The following is a 19,892-nucleotide window of genomic DNA, read 5'->3' on the forward strand; positions in this document are numbered from 1 at the left end:
GAGTGGTGGCTTATGCCTGTAATCCCAGCTACTAGGGTGGCTGAGGCAGGAGAATCGCTTGAACCTGGGAGGTGGAGGTTGCAGTGAGCTGAGATCGCACCACTGAACTCCAGCCTGGGGCTTGGGTGACAGAAGACTCCATCTTAAAAAAATACACACACACACACACACACACACACACACACACACACACACACACACAGAGGAGTGTGACTGAGAGGCCAGTGTGGAGGGACTTATTTACTTTTTTAGTAACTTGTTTTTTTCCTGTACTGTTCGGTATATTTTAAAACTATGAATATGTCTTTTTTTTTTTTTTTTTTTTTGAGACGGAGTCTCGCTCTGTCGCCCAGGCTGGAGTGCAGTGGCTGGATCTCAGCTCACTGCAAGCTCCGCCTCCCGGGTTTACGCCATTCTCCTGCCTCAGCCTCCCGAGTAGCTGGGACTACAGGAGCTCGCCTCCTCGCCCGGCTAGTTTTTTTTTTTTGTACTTTTTAGTAGACACGGGGTTTCACTGTGTTAGCCAGGATGGTCTCGATCTCCTGACCTCGTGATCCGCCCGTCTCGGCCTCCCAAAGTGCTGGGATTACAGGCTTGAGCCACCGCGCCCGGCCGAATATGTCTTATTTTTATAATAGAAATTGTAGTGAAAATGTTGGGGTTTGTGTACATCCCTCTGGGAGGGGGGCATCACCTGCATTTAAGACTCAGAGGAATTTGTGTCCCAAAAAGGGAAAGAGCCCTAGAAGAGATTTCTCCACTGTGGCTGGCAAGGACCTTAGCACTGGCTGAGGACTGAGCTGGAGTTCTGCAGTGATTGGGGTTCTCTACATCTTCCTGGAAGGAAGTTTTTAAAGCCGTGGACTGATAATTCCAGGTACTCTCAGACTGCATTCACCTCCCTTTGTCCCATCCCAGACCCAGGTCAGAGCCAGATGCCTCACACAGGGTCCTAGATGCCCTGGGGCTGACTCCAGTGCCCTGGGATCTCACCATGGGCACTTTTATCTTTTTTTTTTTTTTTTTTTTTTAATTTAATGTTTTTAGAGACAAGGTCTTTCTCTGTCGCCCAGGCTGGAGAGCAATGGCAGGATCATAGTTCACTGCAGCCTTGAATTCCTAAGCTCGTGCGGTCCTCCTGCCTCAGCTTCCTGAGGACTACAGGCATTCACTACAAAGTGTGAAGTTTGTATGCATGAAGTTTGCAGCTAATTTTAGGAAGCTTTTTTATTTTTTTGGAGATGGAGTCTCACTCTGTTGCCCAGGCTGGAGTGCAGTGCAGTGGTGCAATCTCAGTTCACAACAACCTCCGCCTCCTAGGTTCAAATGATTCTCCTGCCTCAGCCTCCCTACTAACTGGGACTACAGGTGCCTGCCACCATGCTTGGCTAATTTTTGTATTTTTAGTAGAGATGGGGTTTCACAATGTTGGTCAGGCTGATCTGGAACTCCTGACTTCAGGGGATCCACCCGCCTTGGCCTCCCAAAGTGCTGGGATTACAGGTGTGAGGCACCGTGCCCGGCCTATTTTTTATTTTATTGATTGATTTTTTTTTTTTGAGATGGGGTCTCACACTGTCGCCCTGGCTGGAGTGCAGTGGTGTGATCTCGGCTCACTGCAACCTCTGCCTCCCAGATTCAAGCGATTCTCCTGCCTCAGCCTCCCAAGTAGCTGGGACTAAAGGCATGCGCCACCACGTCCAGTTAATTTTTTTGTATTTTTAGTAGAGATGGGGTTTCACCATGTTAGCCAGGCTGGTCTCGAACTCCTGACCTCAGGTGATCCACCTGCCTGGGCCTCCCAAAATGCTGGGATTACAGGTGTGAGCCACCATGCCCAGTCATTAATTTATTTTTTTTTAGAGACAAAGTCTTGCTCTGTTGCTCAGGCTGGCATGCAGTGGCATGATCATAGCTCACTGCAGCCTTGAATTCTTGGGCTCATGCAATTCTCCTGCCTCAGGCTCCTGAGTTGCTAGGACTACAGGCATGTACTAACACGTGTGAAGTTGGTATGCATGGAGTTTTCACCTAATTTTTTAAAGCTTTTTAAAGATATGGGATCTTGCTATGTTGCCCAGGTTGGCCTCAAACTCCTGGCCTCAATCGATCCTCCCTCCCTGGCCTCCCAAAGCACTGGAATTACAGGTATGAGCCACTGGGTCACAGCTCCAGACACCTTTTCAAGGCAAGTAGGAGCCAACCCAGGTGGGAGGCGGCCTCTCTGATTCCCACCTGCTCCGTACCTAGATTGTTGTCTGTGAGGACCTCCTTCACCCTCTTGGTGATGGAGTACGTGTCCAGCTCGGGGGACATGGCAACGATCTCCTGGATGCCCCCTGGGGCCTGGCCGCCCGAGTACATCTTCCCGCTCAGCGAGGAGCTGGAGCGGCCCTCTGGCTGCTGGTTCTCCTTGCTGCTCTCCAGGGACAGGCTCAACGGCTCCTGGGAGCTCTTCTCAGGCTCTGTGGGGCTGGGGGGTGGGGATGGTGAGGACCTTGGTTCTGTGGGACTGGCTGTGGGCCACAGAGAAAGAGAAGGCGGTTACTATAATCTGGCACAGACAACATCCAGTTTCGGGAAGCTTGCTTCTTACAGCCAAGAGTTGCCAACCACCCATTTTGCAACCACTGTAGTAATAATCACTCAGGTAGGGACCACCCTGGATGCTAAAACTAGTGGATGAAAGTTTGATGAGGACTAGACTGGTATATTTACAAAGTCTCCAAGTATCTCCCCACATGATGCTTAGTGATTTTTTTTTTTTTTTTTTTTTTGAGACGGAGTCTCGCTCTGTCGCCCAGGCTGGAGTGCAGTGGCCAGATCTCAGCTCACTGCAAGCTCCACCTCCCGGGTTCACGCCATTCTCCTGCCTCAGCCTCCCAAGTAGCTGGGACTACAGGCGCCCGCCACCTTGCCCGGCTAGTTTTTTTTTTGTATTTTTAGTAGAGACGGGGTTTCACCATGTTAGCCAGGATGGTCTCGATCTCCTGACCTTGTGATCTGCCCGTCTTGGCCTCCCAAAGTGCTGGGATTACAGGCTTGAGCCACTGCGCCCGGCCATTTTTTTTTTTTTTAGACGGAGTCTCGCTCTGTCGCCCAGGCTGGAGTGCAGTGGCCAGATCTCAGCTCACTGCAAGCTCTGCCTCCGGAGTTTACGCCATTCTCCTGCCTCAGCCTCCCGAGTAGCTGGGACTACAGGCGCCCGCCACCTCGCCCGGCTAGTTTTTTTTTGTATTTTTAGTAGAGACGGGGTTTCACCATGTTAGCCAGGATGGTCTCGATCTCCTGACCTTGTGATCTGCCCGTCTTGGCCTCCCAAAGTGCTGTGATTACAGGCTTGAGCCACCACGCCCGGCCATTTTTTTTTTTTTTTAGACGGAGTCTCGCTCTGTTGCCCAGACTGGAGTGCAGTGGTGTGATCTCGGCTCACTGCAACCTCTACCTCCCGGGTTCAAGTGATTCTCCTGCCTCAGCCTCCCAAGTAGCCGGGACTACAGGCATGTGCCACTACGCCCTGCTAATTTTTTGTATTTTTAGTACAGTCAGGGTTTCACCATGTTAGCCAAGATGGTCTGGATCTCCTGACCTCACGATCCACCTGCCTCGGCCTCCCAAAGTGCTGGGATTATAGGCATGAGCCACTGCGCCGGGTTGATGCTTAGTAATTACAAAGGGAAAAGTAGCCACTTCACAGCAGAGAGACCTGGTTGGACTCTCTCTCTGTCACCCAGGCTGGAGTGCAGTGGTGCGATCTCAGCTCACTGCAACCTCTGCTTCCTGGGTTCAAGTGATTCTCCTGCCTCAGCCTCCTGAGTAGCTGGGATTACAGGTGCTGGTGGGCACCATCTTAACCAATGATCCAAGTTAATATCATCAATCACAGGATGAGTTGGCAACGTGGGCCTCCTGAGAGGATGGCCTGAAAAGGACACGGCATCACTTCTGTGATATTCCCAGCCCCAAGTACACAGCTCGAATCTGATTTCGAGGGAACATCAGGCAACCAAACTCAGACTGTCCAGGAAGTAACAGCCTCTACTCTTCAGAAAGGGCAACACTAGAAAACAAAGAAAGGCAGAACTGTCCAAATCAAAACATGAAAACTAAACACAAGTGATCTCGAATCTCATCCTGGACAGGGAAAAGAAATTTACATATTTTATTTAATTAATTCATTTTGAGACAGGGTCTTGCTGTGTTGCCCTGGATGGAATGCAGTGGCTCGATGATAACTCACTGCAACCTCGACTTCCTGGGCTCAAGTGATCCTCCCCGCTTAGCCTCCCGAGTAGCTGGAACCACAAGTGTGCATCACCATGCCCGGCTAATTTTTCTTTCTTTTTTTTTTTTTGTATTTTTTAGTAGAGATGGGGTTTCACCATGTTAGTCAGGATGGTCTCGATCTCCTGACCTCGTGATTCGCCCGTCTCGGCCTCCCAAAGTGCTGGGATTACAGGCTTGAGCCACCGCGCCCGGCCTAATTTTTCTTTTTTTGAGACAAGAGTCTCACTCTGTCACCCAGGCTGGAGTGCAGTGGAGTGTTCTCGGCTCACTGCAACCTCCACCTCCCGGGTTCAAGAGATTCTTGTGCCTCAGCCTCCCCAGTTGCTGGAATTATAGGCGCACGCCACCACACTTGGCTAATTTTTGTATTTTTAGTAGAGATGGGGTTCCACCATGTTGGCCAGGCTGGTCTCAAACTCCTGACCTCAGTGATCTACCTGCCTCGGCCTCCCAAAGTGCTGGGATTGCAGGCATGAGCCACAGCGCCTGGCCAAGATTTATATGTTGTATCTAAAAATTTATATAACATATAAAGGATATTACTGGGACAACTGAAGAAACCTGAATATAGATGGTAGGATACATGCCAGTATTTTACCACTGTAAAATTTCTTGTTTTTGGAAAGCACTTGCTGAAGTATTTAGGGCTAAAGGGACAAGATGTCAACGAATTCCTCAAATGGCAGAGAAAGAGCATGATTGTGGCAAAATTAATAACTGTTCAAACGGGGTACAGTACAGGAAGTTTGCTGTTCTTCTGTTTCAATTCCTCTGTAAATTAGAAGTTACCTCAAAACGAAAAGTTAAATAAACGGCAACAACTAAAGAAGTCAGCAATGATCTACAAGATCAACCACAGGAGACTGGCTGAATAACATACGGGAAATCCCTGCAGTGGGCTCTTCCGAGGCAATGAAAGAAAATGTAATGAAAAGATGTCCATAGTGCAATGTCACATTTAAAAAGCTAGACTGGGGATGGGTGCAGTGGTTCATGCCCGTAATCCCAGCACTTTGGGAGGCCAAAGTGGGTGGATCACCTAAGGTCAGGAGTTGGAGACCAGCCTGGCTAAATGGTGAAACCCCATCTCTACTAAAAAATACAAAAATTAGCTGGGCATGGTGGCGCATGCCTGTAATCCCAGCTACTCGGGAGGCTGAGGCAGGAGAATCACTTGAACCTGGCAGATAGAGCATGCAGTGAGCTGAGATCACACCACTGCACTCCAGCCCGGACAACAGAGCAAGACTCTGTTTCAAAAAAAAAAAAAAGCAGACAGATTTTTAAACTACATTTTTCATTTTTTTTCTTTTCTTCTTTTTTTTTTGAGATGGAGTCTCACTCACTCTGTCAACCCAGGCTGGAGTGTAGTGGCATGATCTTGGCTCACTGCAACCTAGCCTCCTGAGTTCAAGTGATTCTCCTGCCTCAGACTCCCCCATAGCTGGGATTATAAGCGTGTGCCACCACGCCTGGCTAACTTTCGTATTTTTAGTAGAGATGGGGTTTCGCCATATTGGCCAGGCTGGTCTTGAATTCCTGACCTCAAGTGATCCACCCACCTCAGCCCCCCAAAGTACTGGGATTACAGGCTTGAACTACCATGCCTGGCCCATTTTTCATTTTTCAAAAGACATTTTGTGTGAATATATATTGGAAAAACGATGTGAAAGATATCTGGGGCTTGTGATCTCGGGTGGATGAATTTGCCAAGCCTCTGGAATACTGATGCTGCCATGGTGGGTAGTGCTGATTACACCTGGGACTGCGCCTGGCAGTGGGCATGGGGATAAGGGCATGCTTTATAACCCTCCCATGGCATCTGGCTCAACCTCAGTAACGGGTATGGTCAGGGTTCCAGCGCTGCTCCCTGCCCGCCTCAGCAGCCAGGGCGTACACATGAGGGGCTGGGACAGGTCCTGACACCCAGCCCCACAGCCAGACTCTGTGGGACTTTGTGGGCAATGGATACACCCTTTTGCTTCCAGGCCCATTGGGTTATGAACAAGCAGAGGCTGTGAGGGTGGATCTGCCATCACCACCCTCTCCCTAGGGCCAGCAGTTACAGTAGCCACTTCTAGGCCTGATTCCCTGATTATTATTATTATTGCTTTTGAGACAGGGTCTCGCTCTGTTGTCCAGACTGGAATGCACTCACTCCAGTTCACTGCAGCCTTGACCTCCTAGGCTCAAGCAATCCTCATACCTCAGCCTCCTGAGTAGCTGGGACTACAGGTACCCGCCACCACGCCCCGCTAATTTTTGTATTTTTGTAATTTTGTATTTTGTAGAGAAGAGGTTTTGCCATGTTGGTCAGGCTGGTCTTGAACTGACCTCAAATGATCTGCCTGCCTTAGCCTCCCAAAGTCCTGGGAACACAGGCGCGAGGCACTGCGCCTAGCCTTGGCTTCCTATTCTGGGAGAGCAGGGGACCCCCCCACCGCCACCTCTACTCACATCCCTTCCCAGGCTGTGCATAGTCCCACCTCCTAGCCGCTGCCCGTGCTGTTCCTTCCACAAGGAACACCATTCTCCATCTTCTCTGTTTACCTCTATCCTACCTGTAGTCAAATCCTTCCATGACAATAAAATTCAAAACCAAAACAATCAGACACTGGGGAAATGCAAATAAAAACTACAGTGAGATACCACTTACACACCCACCAGGATGGCTAGTGCCAACAAATGGGACATAACCCATGTTGGTAAGGACCTGGAGAAATAGAAACTCTTTGAACTTCCTCAGTAAGTTAAACACAGAGTTACCATATGATCTAGCCAACTGTACTAGATATATGACCAAAGAACTGAAAATGGAGGTTCATACACAAATATGTACACAAATTTTCATAGCAGCATTATTCAAAATGCCAAAATGGGGTCTAGCCATACAATGGAATATCATTTAGTCACAAAAAAGGAAGGAAATTCTGTTGCATGCTACAGCTTGTATGAGCTTGAAAACATGTTAACTGAAAGAAGCCATCTACAGAAGGTCAAGTAGTACAGGATTCCATCTACATGAAACATTCAGACTAGGCAAATCCAGACAGAAAGAAAGTGGAGTTCCAGGAGCTGGGGGGAAGGAGGATGGGCAATGACTGCTGGATGGGTATGGGGTTCCTTTTTGGGGTGGTGGGAATATTCTGGAATTAGATACAGGTGATGGTCACACACCTTGTACACTTCAAAAATGGTTTAAAAGGTACATTTTATGTTATGTGTTGTTTTTGTTTGTTTGTTTGAGACAGAGTCTCACTCTGTCACCCAGGCTGGAGTGCAGTGGTGCCATCCCGGCTCACTGTAACCTCCACTTCCTGGGTTCAAGTGATCCTCTCGCCTTAGCCTCCCAAATAGCTGGGATTACAGGTGCCTGCCACCACGCCCGGCTAATTTTTGTATTTTTAGTAGAGACGGGGTTTCTCCATGTTGGCCAGGCTGGTCTCAAATTCCTGGGCTCAAATGATCCGCCCGCCTCGGCCTCCCAAAGTGCTGGGAATACAGGTGTGAGCCACGGTGCCCATCTGTTATGTGAATTTTACCACAATAAAAAAGTTAGTTAAAACATAACACCACAGACCAGGCACAGTGGCTCACCACTCCAGCTTGGGTGACAGAGTTAGACTCTTTCTCAAAAAAACCAAAAACCAACCCCTCCCCCACCACAACACAATAAAACAAAAAATCAACCCCTCCCCCACCACAACACTGTAAAACAAAAAACACCCCCCACCACAATACTACACAACAAAAAACCAACCCCCTCCCCCACCACAACATTACAAAATAAAACAAACCCCTCCCCTACCACAACACTAGAAAACAAAAACCAACCCCTCCCCTACCACACTATAAAACAAACCCCTCCCCCACCACAACACTATACAACAAAACCAACCCCTCCCCCACTACAACACAGCAAAACCAAACCAACCCCTCCCCCATAACACTATAAAACAAAAAACACCCCTCCCCCAACCACAACACTATAAAACAAAAACCAACCCCTCCCCTACCACACTATAAAACAAAACCCCTCCCCCACCACAACACTATACAACAAAACCAACCCTCCCCCACCACAACACAGCAAAACCAAACCAACCCCTCCCCCATAACACTATAAAACAAAAAACACCCTTCCCCCAACCACAACACTATAAAACAAAAACCAACCCCTCCGCTACCACACTATAAAACAAAACCAACCCCTCCCACCACAACACTATGCAACAAAAAACCAACCCCTCCCCCACCACATTATAAAACAAAACCAACCCCTCCCCCACCACATTATAAAACAAAACCAACCCCTCCTCCACCACATTATAAAACAAAACCAACCCCTCCCCCACCACATTATAAAACAAAACCAACCCCTCCTCCACCACATTATAAAACAAAACCAACCCCTCCCCCACCACATTATAAAACAAAACCAACCCCTCCCCCACCACCACATTATAAAACAAAACCAACCCTTCCCCCACCACATTATAAAACAAAACCAACCCCTCCCCCACCACCACATTATAAAACAAAACCAACCCCTCCCACCACAACACTATACAACAAAAAACCAACCCCCTCCCCTAACCACAACATTACAAAACAAAACCAACCCCTCCCCCACCACACTATACAACAAAAAAACCAACCCCCTCCCCCACCACAACATTACAAAACAAAACCAACCCCTCCCCCACCACAACACTATGCAACAAAAAAACCAACCCCTCCCCCACATTATAAAACAAAACCAACCCCTCCCCCACCACAACACTATACAACAAAAAACCAACCCCTCCCCCACCACAACACTATACAACAAAACCAACCCCTCCCCCACCACACTATAAAACAAAACCAACCCCTCCCACCACAACACTATACAACAAAACCAACCCCCCACGACACTATAAAATAAAAACCAACCCCTCCCCCACCACAACACTGTAAAACCAAAACCAACCCCTCCCCCTCTATAACACTATAAAACAAAACCAACCCCTCCCCTGCCAGCACATAATAAACAAAGACCAACCCCTCCCCCACAACAACACTATAAAACAAAAAAAGGATGGAAGTCTTTTGTGAGGTAGGCTCTTGGTAGGCGCATTTGGGGACCCTAGGGGGCAGGGAGCCTGATGGCCCACAGCCCGGGGTGCTCATCCTAGCTCTGTCACTCACTGGATGGTGGCCTTGGGCAAGTCACTGCACCACCGTGCCTCTGGATTTCCTTATCTGTGAAATGGGAATGATAAACAGTCCCTTTGGGGGAGACTGACATGAGGATTACAGGACAAAGCACTTTGACCACTGGTTATTAGCATGACTGCTTTTTTTTTTTGAGATGGAGTCTCCCTCTGTTGCCCGGGCTGGAGTGCGGTGGTGCGATCTCAGCTCACTGCAAGCTCCGCCTCCTGGATTCACACCATTCTCCTGCCTCAGCTTCCCCAGTAGCTGGGACTACAGGCCCCACCACCAAGCCCGGATAATTTTTTTATTTTTATTTTTTGTATTTTTAGTAGAGACGGGGTTTCACCGAGTTAGCCAGGATGGTCTCAATCTCCTGACCTTGTGATCCGCCTGCCTCAGCCTCCCAAAGTGCTGGGATTACAGGCATGAGGCACCGCACCTGGCCAGCATGGCTGCTTTTAATCCTCATTACAGCATTATGGAGAGGAGTTTTAAAATCAAACATTGTATTTATAAACTATTAAAAACATATAGAAATATACAGAAAACAATACATAAGTCCTCTCCTCCCTTCCACCCATCACTGTAATCGATACTGACACTTCACTCCCGTCACTTCCGATCTCTTTTCTTGTTTTAAAGAAATAGGAAAGGGCCAGGTGCGGTGGCTCACGCCTGTAATCCCAGCACTTTGGGAGGCTGAGGCAGGCGGATCACGTGAGGTCAGGAGTTCGAGACCAGCCTGACCAACATGGAGAAACCCCGTTTCTACTAACAATACAAAATTAGCGGGGCATGGTGGCGCATGCCTGTAATCCCAGCTATTCAGGAGGCTGAGGCAGGAGAATCACTTGAACCCAGGAGGCAGAGGTTGCAGTGAGCTGAGATCATGTCATTGCACTCCAGCCTGGGCAACAAAGCAAGACTCTGTTTCAAAAAACAAAAAAAGAATAGGAAAGGAGCAGAGCAGACAAAGTCACCACTCCTGCCTCTTCCTGGCCTCCTCCCTGCCCAGTGCAACCTCCCTCCCCAGCTGGGGGGCTGCCTCGTTATACATTTCATTTTTTTTTTTTTTTTTGAGACGGAGTCTCACACTGTTGCCTGGGCTGGAGTGCAATGGCGAGGATCTCGGCTCATTACAACCTCCACCTCCAGGGTCATGAGATTCTCCTGCTTCAGTCTCCTAAGCAGCTGGGATTTCAGGCACGCGCCACCATCCCCAGCTAATTTATGGTATTTTTAGTAGAGACGGGGTTTCACCAGCACCCCCTGAGATGCTCCTGCCCACACTCACCCTGGGAGGCACCAGGCTGCTGGCCCACCGCCTGGCCGAGCTGGTCGGAGAGCCACAGCTGCATGCGGATGAAGGGCTCCCGCCCCTTCTGCGTCAGCTTGCTCCATGGCTTCGGCCGGGACAGCATGTCGCTCACACTGCCCTGTGACAGGCCCAGCACCTGTGAGGGGTGGGGCAGGGGGGTAGGTCAGCAGGCCCCTGGGACATGGGCCTGGCCCTCCCTCCCCTCCCCCACTTTTTTTTTTTTTTTTTTTTTTTGAGACAGAGTCTCACAAGATCTCAGCTCACTGCAAACTTCGCCTCCCAGGTTCAAGTGATTCTCCTGCCTCCGCCTCCTAAGTAGCTGGGACTTATACCAGGCTGGTGCATGCCTGGCCGATTTTTGTATTTTTAGTAGAGATGGGGTTTTGCCATGTTGGCCAGGCTGGTTTCGAACTCCTGACCTCAAGGGACCCACCCAACTCCACCTCCCACAGTGTTGGGATTATAGGCGAGCCACCACGCCCAGCCTCCCCTCCCTTCCCCTCTGTCAGAGTCCAGGCAGCCTTCATTTGTTCCTCATAGGTGCCTGCCATGTGCCTCTGCTGTGCCCTTCCCCTCCGGTACCCTCCCTGATGTCCCTATATGTAAAAATCCTTCAGTACCCCCTCCTCCAGGAAGCCTTCCCTGACCGCCCACTTAAGTCATTTCTCCCTCCTCCGAGCTTGCCTGGCCCTTTGCCTATTCCCTATTTAAGAGGTGACACTTAAAACTGGCATTGCAGGGGCACCAACCAATCAGGACGCACTGAGGTCCCCTGGCTGGGGTGAGCCTTACTTAACCCTTTATTTTTAAAATTTTATTTATTTTTGCGGGGGGGATGAGGTCTTGCTCTGTTGCCCAGGCTGGAGTGCACTGGTGTGATCATGGCTCACTGTAGGCTCGACCACCTGGGTTCAAGCAATTCTCCCACTTCAGCCTCCTGAACAGCTGTGCACCACCACACTCGGCTAATTTTTTTTAAAATTTATTTTGTAGAGATGGGGGTCTTGCTACATTGCTCAGGCTGGTCCCGAACGCCCCCCGCCCTTTTTTTTTTTTTTTTTTTGAGATGGAGCATCATTCTGTCACCCAGGCTGGAGTGCAGTAGCGAGATCTTGGCTCGCTGCAACCCCTGCCTCCTGGATTCAAGTGATGCTCCTGCCTCAGCCTCCCAAGTAGCCAGGACTATACAGGCGCAAGCCACCACGCCCAGCTAATGTTTGTATTTTTAGTAGCTACGGGGTTTCTCCACGTTGGCCAGGATGGTCTTGATCTCTTGATCTGCCCACCTCAGCCTCCCAAAGTGCTGGGATTACAGGTGTGAGCCACCGCCCCCGGCTTAATTTTTGCATTTTTTAGTAGAGACGGGGTTTCACCACGTTGGCCAGGCTGGTCTCAAACTTCTGGGCTCAAGAGATCTTCCCACCTCCATCTCCCAAAGTGCGACTCTCAGAGTGCGACTTGGTGAGCCACCAAATCCTGCCACATAACCCTTTAGTGGCTGGACCTCAGGCGATCTGGAGGGGCCTGGAGGAAGGGAATTAAGTGGCTGTTTACTAGCCAGGATGGAAGCATTACCCGGTTTTAGCAACCATGGAGCAGAACGGTGACCCTCCTTCCTGCGGGGCCCAGGGACAGGACTCAGAAATGGAGGGCCTGGGGCCCTGGGGTCCCGTCGGCCTGCTTGGGTGGGCATCCTGCTTCTCAGACATCTCCCAGAGCCCAGACGCTGTGCGCCCGCCCTGCACTCACCTTCTCCCCGAAGATCCTCTGGCAGATGCCGTTCTTGGCCAGCTTCTCCTTGACCTGGCGGGTGAGCTCCAGCGTGTCCACCTCACGGTACATGTACAGCTCGTACTGCTCGGGAGTCAGCGGCGGCACGGTGGGCTTCAGGGTGCGCGGCACGTAGGCCGGGTAGTAGGGCAGCCGCGCGCCCGCCTCGGCCGTCGCACCCTCAGCCTTGAGCTCGCCCGCCCTGGGGGGCTCGTCCTCCGCCCCTGCCACAGCCTCGTCCTCGGGGGGTACCGGGGCCTCATCCCCGCGGGGCCAGGCGCGGCCATTGGGCTGGCCAGAATAGCCGGAGGAGGAGGAGGAGGACAGTGAGGGCGACACGGAGGCGTAGGGGCGGCTGAGCAGGCCGCGGTCGGAGGCCCAGTGGTGGTCGAAGTAGCCGGCGTCGCCAATCTCGGACTTGACCTTGCGGATGATGCTCTGCACGAAGGCGGCGGGGGACAGGACCGGGAGTGGCGCCTGCACGGGGCCCCCACCGCCCTCCTCCTGCTTCACCAAGGCCGGGGCCCCGTTCTGGCTCGCGGTGGCCAATGACGGCCGCTCCGGAGGCGAGGGGGGCACCGAGCGGCCCCTGGGTGCCGCCTCCATTTCCAGCAAGGCCTGTTGCTGCGCCTGCATCTCACGGCGTGCCTGCTCCAGGATGCTCTTGATGGCGTCCTCCGAGGTGCTGGCAGGGCCCGCGCCATTGGCAATGCTCAGTGGGGCCGCTGAGGTCTTGGGCTCGCCTGCAGGGAGGGGACAGGACGGCCCGAGGCCCAGGGTCAGGGCACGGCGTGCAGGGGATGTTCATAGCATCCCTGTTGATGCCAGCAGGGTGTCCAGGCAACCTCTGTGTCCAGCAACTGGGGATTGGCTAAGTAAATCATGATCCCTCCCTGTGGCAGAATATTAGGCAGCCACCAAAAATTCGGTTGGCAGTGAGGTTTTGGCATATGCAGAGAACATACTCATGGGGATAATGCAATGTAAGAACACACCTGACTTCTGTTTTGTTTTGAGATGAAGTCTCACTCTGTCACCCAGGATGAGGATGGAGTGCAATGGCACGATCTCAGCTCACTGCAACCTTTGCCTCCCTGGTTCCAGCAATTCTCCTACCTCAGCCTCCCCAGTAGCTGGGATTACAAGCGCGCACCACCACGCCCAGCCATTTAGCTTTAGTAGGGACGAGGTTTTGCCATGTTGGTCAGGCTGGTCTCGAACTCCTGAGCTCAAGTGATCTACCCCTCAGCCTCCCAAAGTGCTGGGATTACAGGCATGAGCTACTGTGCCCAGCCTGACCTGACTTTTACATAGGCCACGATCCAACCATGCAAATGTTTAAAGACAAAGAAAACACGAAGGCACAGAAAAGGGGCTTGCTCACTTGTTCTGTTTTTTAAAAAATTCTTTAAAAATATTTCCTTCCTTCCCCGTTTCCCTTCCCTTTCTTCCTTCCTTTCATAGAGATGGGGTCTTGCCATGTTGCCCAGGCTGGTTTCAAACTCCTAGCTTCAAGTGATTCTCCTGCCTGGGCCTCCCAAAGTGCTGGGACTGCAGACATGTGCCACCATGCTCAGCTAATTTTTGTATTTTTTGTAGAGACGGGGGTTTGCTATATTGCCCAGGCTGGTCTCAAACTCCTGGACTCAAGCGATCTGCCCTCCTCAGCCTCCCAAAGTGCAGGGATTACAGGCGTGAGCCACTGTGCCCAGCCCTTCACTTGTTCCAATAGCAACGAATCCAAATGCCCATGCAGAGAATGGATCAAAAATAGTAGGATGGGCCAGGCACAGTGGCTCACACTGGTAATCCCAGCACTTTGGGAGGCTGAGGCAGTCAAATTGTCCGAGTTTAGGAGTTCGAGACCAGCCTGGGCAACATGGCAAAACGCAGTCTCTGCAAAAAATACAAAAATTAGCTGGGCGTGGTGGCTCACACCTGTACCTCAGGGTCTGAGATGGGAGGATTGCTTGAGCCTGGGAAGTCGAGGCTGCAGTGAACCAAGATTGCATCACTGCACTCTGACCCAGGTGATAGAGTGAGACATCCATCTCTAGAAAAAAAAAAATAGTGGGATGATCACACAATGGAACACTGTACAGCAGTGAAAAAGTCCTCATGCAAAATCACACATGAATCTTTTTTTTTTTTTTTTTAAAGAGATGCAGTCATCGGGCGCGGTGGTTCATGCCTGTAATCCCAGCACTTTGGGAGGCCGAGGCAGGCAGATAACGAGGTCAGGAGATCAAGACCATCCTGGCGAACACGGTGAAACCCCATCTCTACTAAAAATACAAAAAAATTAGCCGGGCGTGGTGGCGGGCGCCTCTAGTCCCAGCTTCTCGGGAGGCTGAGGCAGGAGAATGGCATGAACCCGGGAGGCGATGGAGCTTGCAGTGAGTGGACATCGCGCCACTGCACTCCAGCCTGGGAGACAGCGAGACTCCGTCTCAAAAAAAGAGAAAAAAAAAAAAAAAAAAAAGATGCGGTCTTGCTGTGTTGCCCAGGCTGGAGTGCAGTGGCTCAATCTCAGGTGCGATCATAGCTCTCTGTGGTCTCAAACTCTTGGGTTTAAGTGGTTCTCCTCCCTCAGCCTCCCGAGGAGCTAGGACTACAGGTGTGAGCTACTGTGCCCTTTGTGTAAGACCTAGTAACATAATATTGAGTGAAAAAAGCAGGTCCAGGCTGGGAGCAGTGGCTTATGCTTATAATCCCAGCACTTTTGGAGGTGGAGGCAGGAGGATTACTGGAGCCCAGGAGCTCAAGACCAGCCTAGGCAACAAAATGAGACCCTGACTCTACAAAAAAAGTAAAAAAAAAAAAAAAAAAAAAAAAAAAATAGCCAGGCATGGTGTTGTATGCCTGCGGTGCCAGCTGAGGCAGGAGGATCACTTGATCCTGGGAGGTCGAGGCGGCAGTGAGCCATGTTTGCACCACTGCACTCCAGCCTGGGCAACAGAGGGAGAGCCTGTCTCAAACAGCAACAACAAAAACAAATCCAATAAGATGGCATTCAGTATCACATGTTTTCTTTTTTTTTTTTGACTGAGTCTTGTTCTGTCGCCCAGGCTGGAGTGCAGTGGCGTGATCTCGGCTCACCTCAACTTCTGCCTCCTGGGTTCAAGTAGTTCTCTTGCCTCAGCCTCCCGAGTAGCTGGGATTACAGGCACTCAACACCAGGGCCGGCTAATTTTTTTTTTTTTGATTTTTAGTAGAGACGGGGTTTCACCGTGTTAGCCAGGCTGGTCTCAAACTCTTGAGCTCAAATGATCTGCCCGCCTTGGCCTCCTAAAGTGCTAGGATTATAGGTGTGAGCCACCACGCCTGCCCGGCATCATGTGTTTTCTATCAAGTTCCATAACAAACAACATAAACAATATATGATTTAGTGAAAAATATTTTCTACAAATGGCAAACACAAAGGAACAACAGGACAAAAATTTAGGATGAAAGACATCTCTGGGGAAGGAAGGCAGGGGTGGGATGGGGGAGGAAAATGCCAGATGTCAGTTATTGGGAATTTTCTAAATCTTGGGTTGGGCAATATGTTCCCAGAGGTTCATTCTGTCATTTACATGAATGAATGAATGAATGCATGAATGCATGAATATACACACACATATATACACATATATATGCACATGTGTACACACATACACACACACACACACCCGGGAGAAGGCCATGCAGGCAGCAGCCCTATGAGTGTGCCATGAACCAAGGATAATAGATGGATCTGTGCCCTGAGGAATGACAATTAACCAGTAAATGAAAAGGTGCTTCCCTCTGCCTTCAGAGTAGCGTTCCCGACACTGGAGTCTCTCCAGCTCTGTAGAAAGCCAGATCAATGTAACCCCTTCTTCATTATCTTTGTGTAGTTTTCATCCTAGTGGGTCCTCTTAGACCCATTAAAAATAATTTTCATTGCTTTTCCAATTAAACAGTAATATAGCAATGGAACATTATTTTGTCATAAAAAGGAATGAAGCACCGACAGGGGCTACAACAGGAATGAGGCTTACAAACATGGGGCTGAGTGGAAGAGGCCAGACGCGAGGTAGCACACATGATATGATTCCATTTACACAAAATGTGCAGAATAGGTCAATCCACAGAAACAGGATGCAGATCAGTGGTTGCCAGGGGCTGGGGGGACAGTGGAATGGAGAAGCACTGCTTAATGGGTATAGGGTTTCCTTCTGGGGTGATGAACATGTGTGAACTGGAAAGAGATGATGGTTGCATAACACTGTACTAAATACTACTGAACTGTACACTTTAAAATGGTTAATTTTGGCCGGACACGGTGGTTCACGTCTATAATTCCAGCACATTGGGAGACTGAGGCAGGCAGATCACTTGAGGTCAGGAATTTGCGACCAGTCTGGCTAACGTGGTGAAACCCTGTCTCTACTAAAAATACAACAATTAGCTGGGCATGGTGGCACGCACCTGTAATCCCAGCTACTCGAGAGGCTGAGGCAGGAGAATTGCTTGAACCTGGGAGGTGGAGGGTGGAGGTTGCAGTGAGCCAAGATCACACCACTGCACTCCAGCCCGTGCGACAGAGCAAGAGACTCTGTCTCCAAAAAAAAAAAAAAAAAAAAGGCTTAATTTTATGTTACGAGAATTTTACCTCGATTAAAAAAACCTCATACTTGCCTACTACGGGAGCACAGAAGAGCATGCAAAAAAAAGGACAAAAAGTCAAGATGAAAATGAAAGTCCCCCTTACTGTCTCCTAGGGGCAACCACATGAAATATTTTCAAGTATTCCCTTCCAGTCTGTTTTCTTTCTTTTTTTTTTTTTTAGACGGAGTCTTGCTGTCTCCCAGGCTGGAGTGCAGTCATGCGATCTCCACTCACTGCAAGCTCCGTCGCCTCCCGGGTTCACGCCATTCTCCTGTCTCAGCCTCCCAAGAAGCTGGGACTAGAGGCACCTGCCACCATGCCCAGCTAATTTCTTTGTATTTTTAGTAGAGACGGGGTTTCACCATGTTAGCCAGGATGGTATCGATCTCCTGACCTCGTAATCCGCCTGCCTCGGCCTCCCAAAGTGCTGGGATTACAGGCGTGAGCCACCGTGCCCGGCCCAGTCTGTTTTCTAGACTACATGCATCGCATGATCGTACTCGATATGTGGAAGTGTAGTCTGGCTTGTCCCCATTTAGTATCAACATGAGTGTTTTTTTTTCTTTCTTTCTTTTTTGGAGACAGGGTCTTGGTATGTTGCCCAGGCTGGTCTAAAATTCCTGGGCTCAAGTGATCTTCCTGCCTCAGCCTCTCAAGCTGTTGAGACTACATGCCTGTGCCACTATGCCCGGCTAAATTTTTTTTTTTTTTTCCTTTTCTGAGACTTAGTCTTGCTCTGTCACCCAGGCTGGAGTGCAATGGCACGATCTCGGCTCACTGCAACCTCTGCTTCCCAGGTTCAAGTGATTCTCCTGCCTCAGCCTCCTGAGTAGCTGGGATTACAGGTTCCTACCACCATGCCCGGCTGATTTTTGTATTTTTAGTAGAGACAGGGTTTTACCATGTGGGCCAGGCTGGTCTCCAACTCCTGACCTCAAATGATCCATCTGTCTTGGCCTTCCAAAGTGTTGGGATTACAGGCGTGAGCCACCGTGCCTGGCCCCATTTTTTCTTATCATTAAAAGTTCTACCTTTAAGGGCTGCACATGCCACTGAAGGGATATTATCTGCTTTACTTACCGGATCCCCCACTGCTGGACACTTAGGTTGTTTTGTTTCCAGTTTGTCACTCTTATGAACAATGATGGGAACGGCTTACATATAAACCCGTCCCCATTCTGGACATTTCCTTTGAATCCCAGAAGCAGAACTCGTGATTGAGCAGTTAGTCACATTCATTTCCTCCCCGGCAGTGGCTAGTGTGCCCACTGCTTAGCATTCATTTTTTTTTTTTTTTTTTTGCCAGGGGTATGGGGCAATAACCTTTGTATTTTTCCTCTTGCTGAACACCTCCTAGACCCTGAATATAAGGCCACCGGCTGGCCCATGGATAGCAAACATTTTCCTCTGCTGCGATGCTGTCTTTGATATTGCCCTGGTGCCTGCTTCTGACCCCCAGGAGAAAGTGCTGTATAAAGAGGTGGGAGCCCTGGGGTTTCCCTCTGTCTCTGTGTAACTGAACTCATGTCTTTCCTCCCTGGCCTCAGTTGTCCTGTCAGTTTAGTGGGAGACTTTGGCTAGTTATTTCTTTTTCTATTTTTTTTTTTTAAGACAGAATCTCACTCTGTCACCCAGGCTGGAGTGTAGCGATGAGATCTCGGCTCGCTACAATTTCTGCCTCCTGGGCTCAGGTGATCCTCCTGCCTCAGTCTCTTGAGTAGCTGGGACCACAGCTGTGTGCCACCACACCTGGCTAATTTTTGTATTTTTAGAGGAGATGGGGTTTCTTTTTTTTTTTTTTTTTAGACTGAGTTTTGCTCTTGTTGCGCAGGCTGGAGTGTAGTGGCATGATCTTGGCTTACTGCAACCTTTGCCTCCTAGGTTCAAGCAATTCTCTTGCCTCAGTCTCCAAATAGCTGGGATTACAGGCACCTACCACCATGCCCAGCCAATTTTTGTATTTTTAGCAGAGACAGGGTTTCACCACGTTGACCGGGCTGGTCTCAAACTCCTGACCTCAGGTGATCCATTTGCCTCGGCCTCCCAGAGTGCTGAGATTACAGGCATGAGCCACCGTGCCCGGCTCTGGCTAGTTATTTCTCATGGTTCTCTTCACCTCCATATCATGTTTCACCCATATCTGAAACCTGTGTCTAGTCCACAGTAGGTGCTTAATAAATGTTTACTGCATGATTACATCCTTCTCTGTCTTGCATCTCTCTTGCTACTGGAACTGACCAAGAAGGAAATTAGGCTCAGGGGATTTTACAGGTGGGTCAGGGTAGCTGGGTAAGTCCCTTCTCCCCTCACCCCTCCCAGGGACCAGGCAGGAGGGAGGGCCATTCATTGGGAAACATCTCGGCTCCTGGCGACAACTGGAGGGATTCAGGACACCTGCTCGGAGCAGCCACCAGGGGGCAGCAGACACTGCAAAAATGGAGGAGGGCTTTGAAGCCGGAGTCCAGGGTCTCAGTCAGCCACAGTCTACGCTGTGCTGGGTGTGAGGATGGAACTCGGTCCCTGGCTGCAAGAAGCCCCCACAGCACAGGGAGGGACAGCCACACCAGCAGAGTCGTTTGTGACAGCGCGGAACTGTCACAAGGAGGTAATAATGATAATATTTGCTGTAATGATGGCTGATCTTTCAGGATTATACTGACCTCATTTGATCCTCACACAACCCTGA

The 19,892-nt window shown here is 50.0% G+C and overlaps 1 protein-coding gene across 14 annotated transcripts in view; it reads right to left on the minus strand.

Moving 5' to 3' along the window:
* The window catches only part of LOC105493409 (cut like homeobox 2), a 318,739-nt gene that overhangs the window by 13,856 nt on the left and 284,991 nt on the right, over window positions 1-19,892 (minus strand). For 13 of the 14 annotated variants that reach the window (XM_071071090.1, XM_011761016.3, XM_071071093.1 and 10 more), the window contains 3 exons: window positions 12,554-13,317; window positions 10,781-10,940; window positions 2,247-2,516 (listed from right to left, as the gene is read on the minus strand). In XM_071071090.1, the coding sequence (XP_070927191.1) occupies window positions 2,247-2,516; window positions 10,781-10,940; window positions 12,554-13,317 (1,194 nt within the window). The remainder of the gene's footprint in view (window positions 1-2,246; window positions 2,517-10,780; window positions 10,941-12,553; window positions 13,318-19,892) is intronic. The other variant, XM_071071092.1, reaches the window with a different exon arrangement.

Source organism: Macaca nemestrina, chromosome 10, assembly GCF_043159975.1.
Source record: "Macaca nemestrina isolate mMacNem1 chromosome 10, mMacNem.hap1, whole genome shotgun sequence".
Classification (NCBI taxonomy): domain Eukaryota; kingdom Metazoa; phylum Chordata; class Mammalia; order Primates; family Cercopithecidae; genus Macaca; species Macaca nemestrina.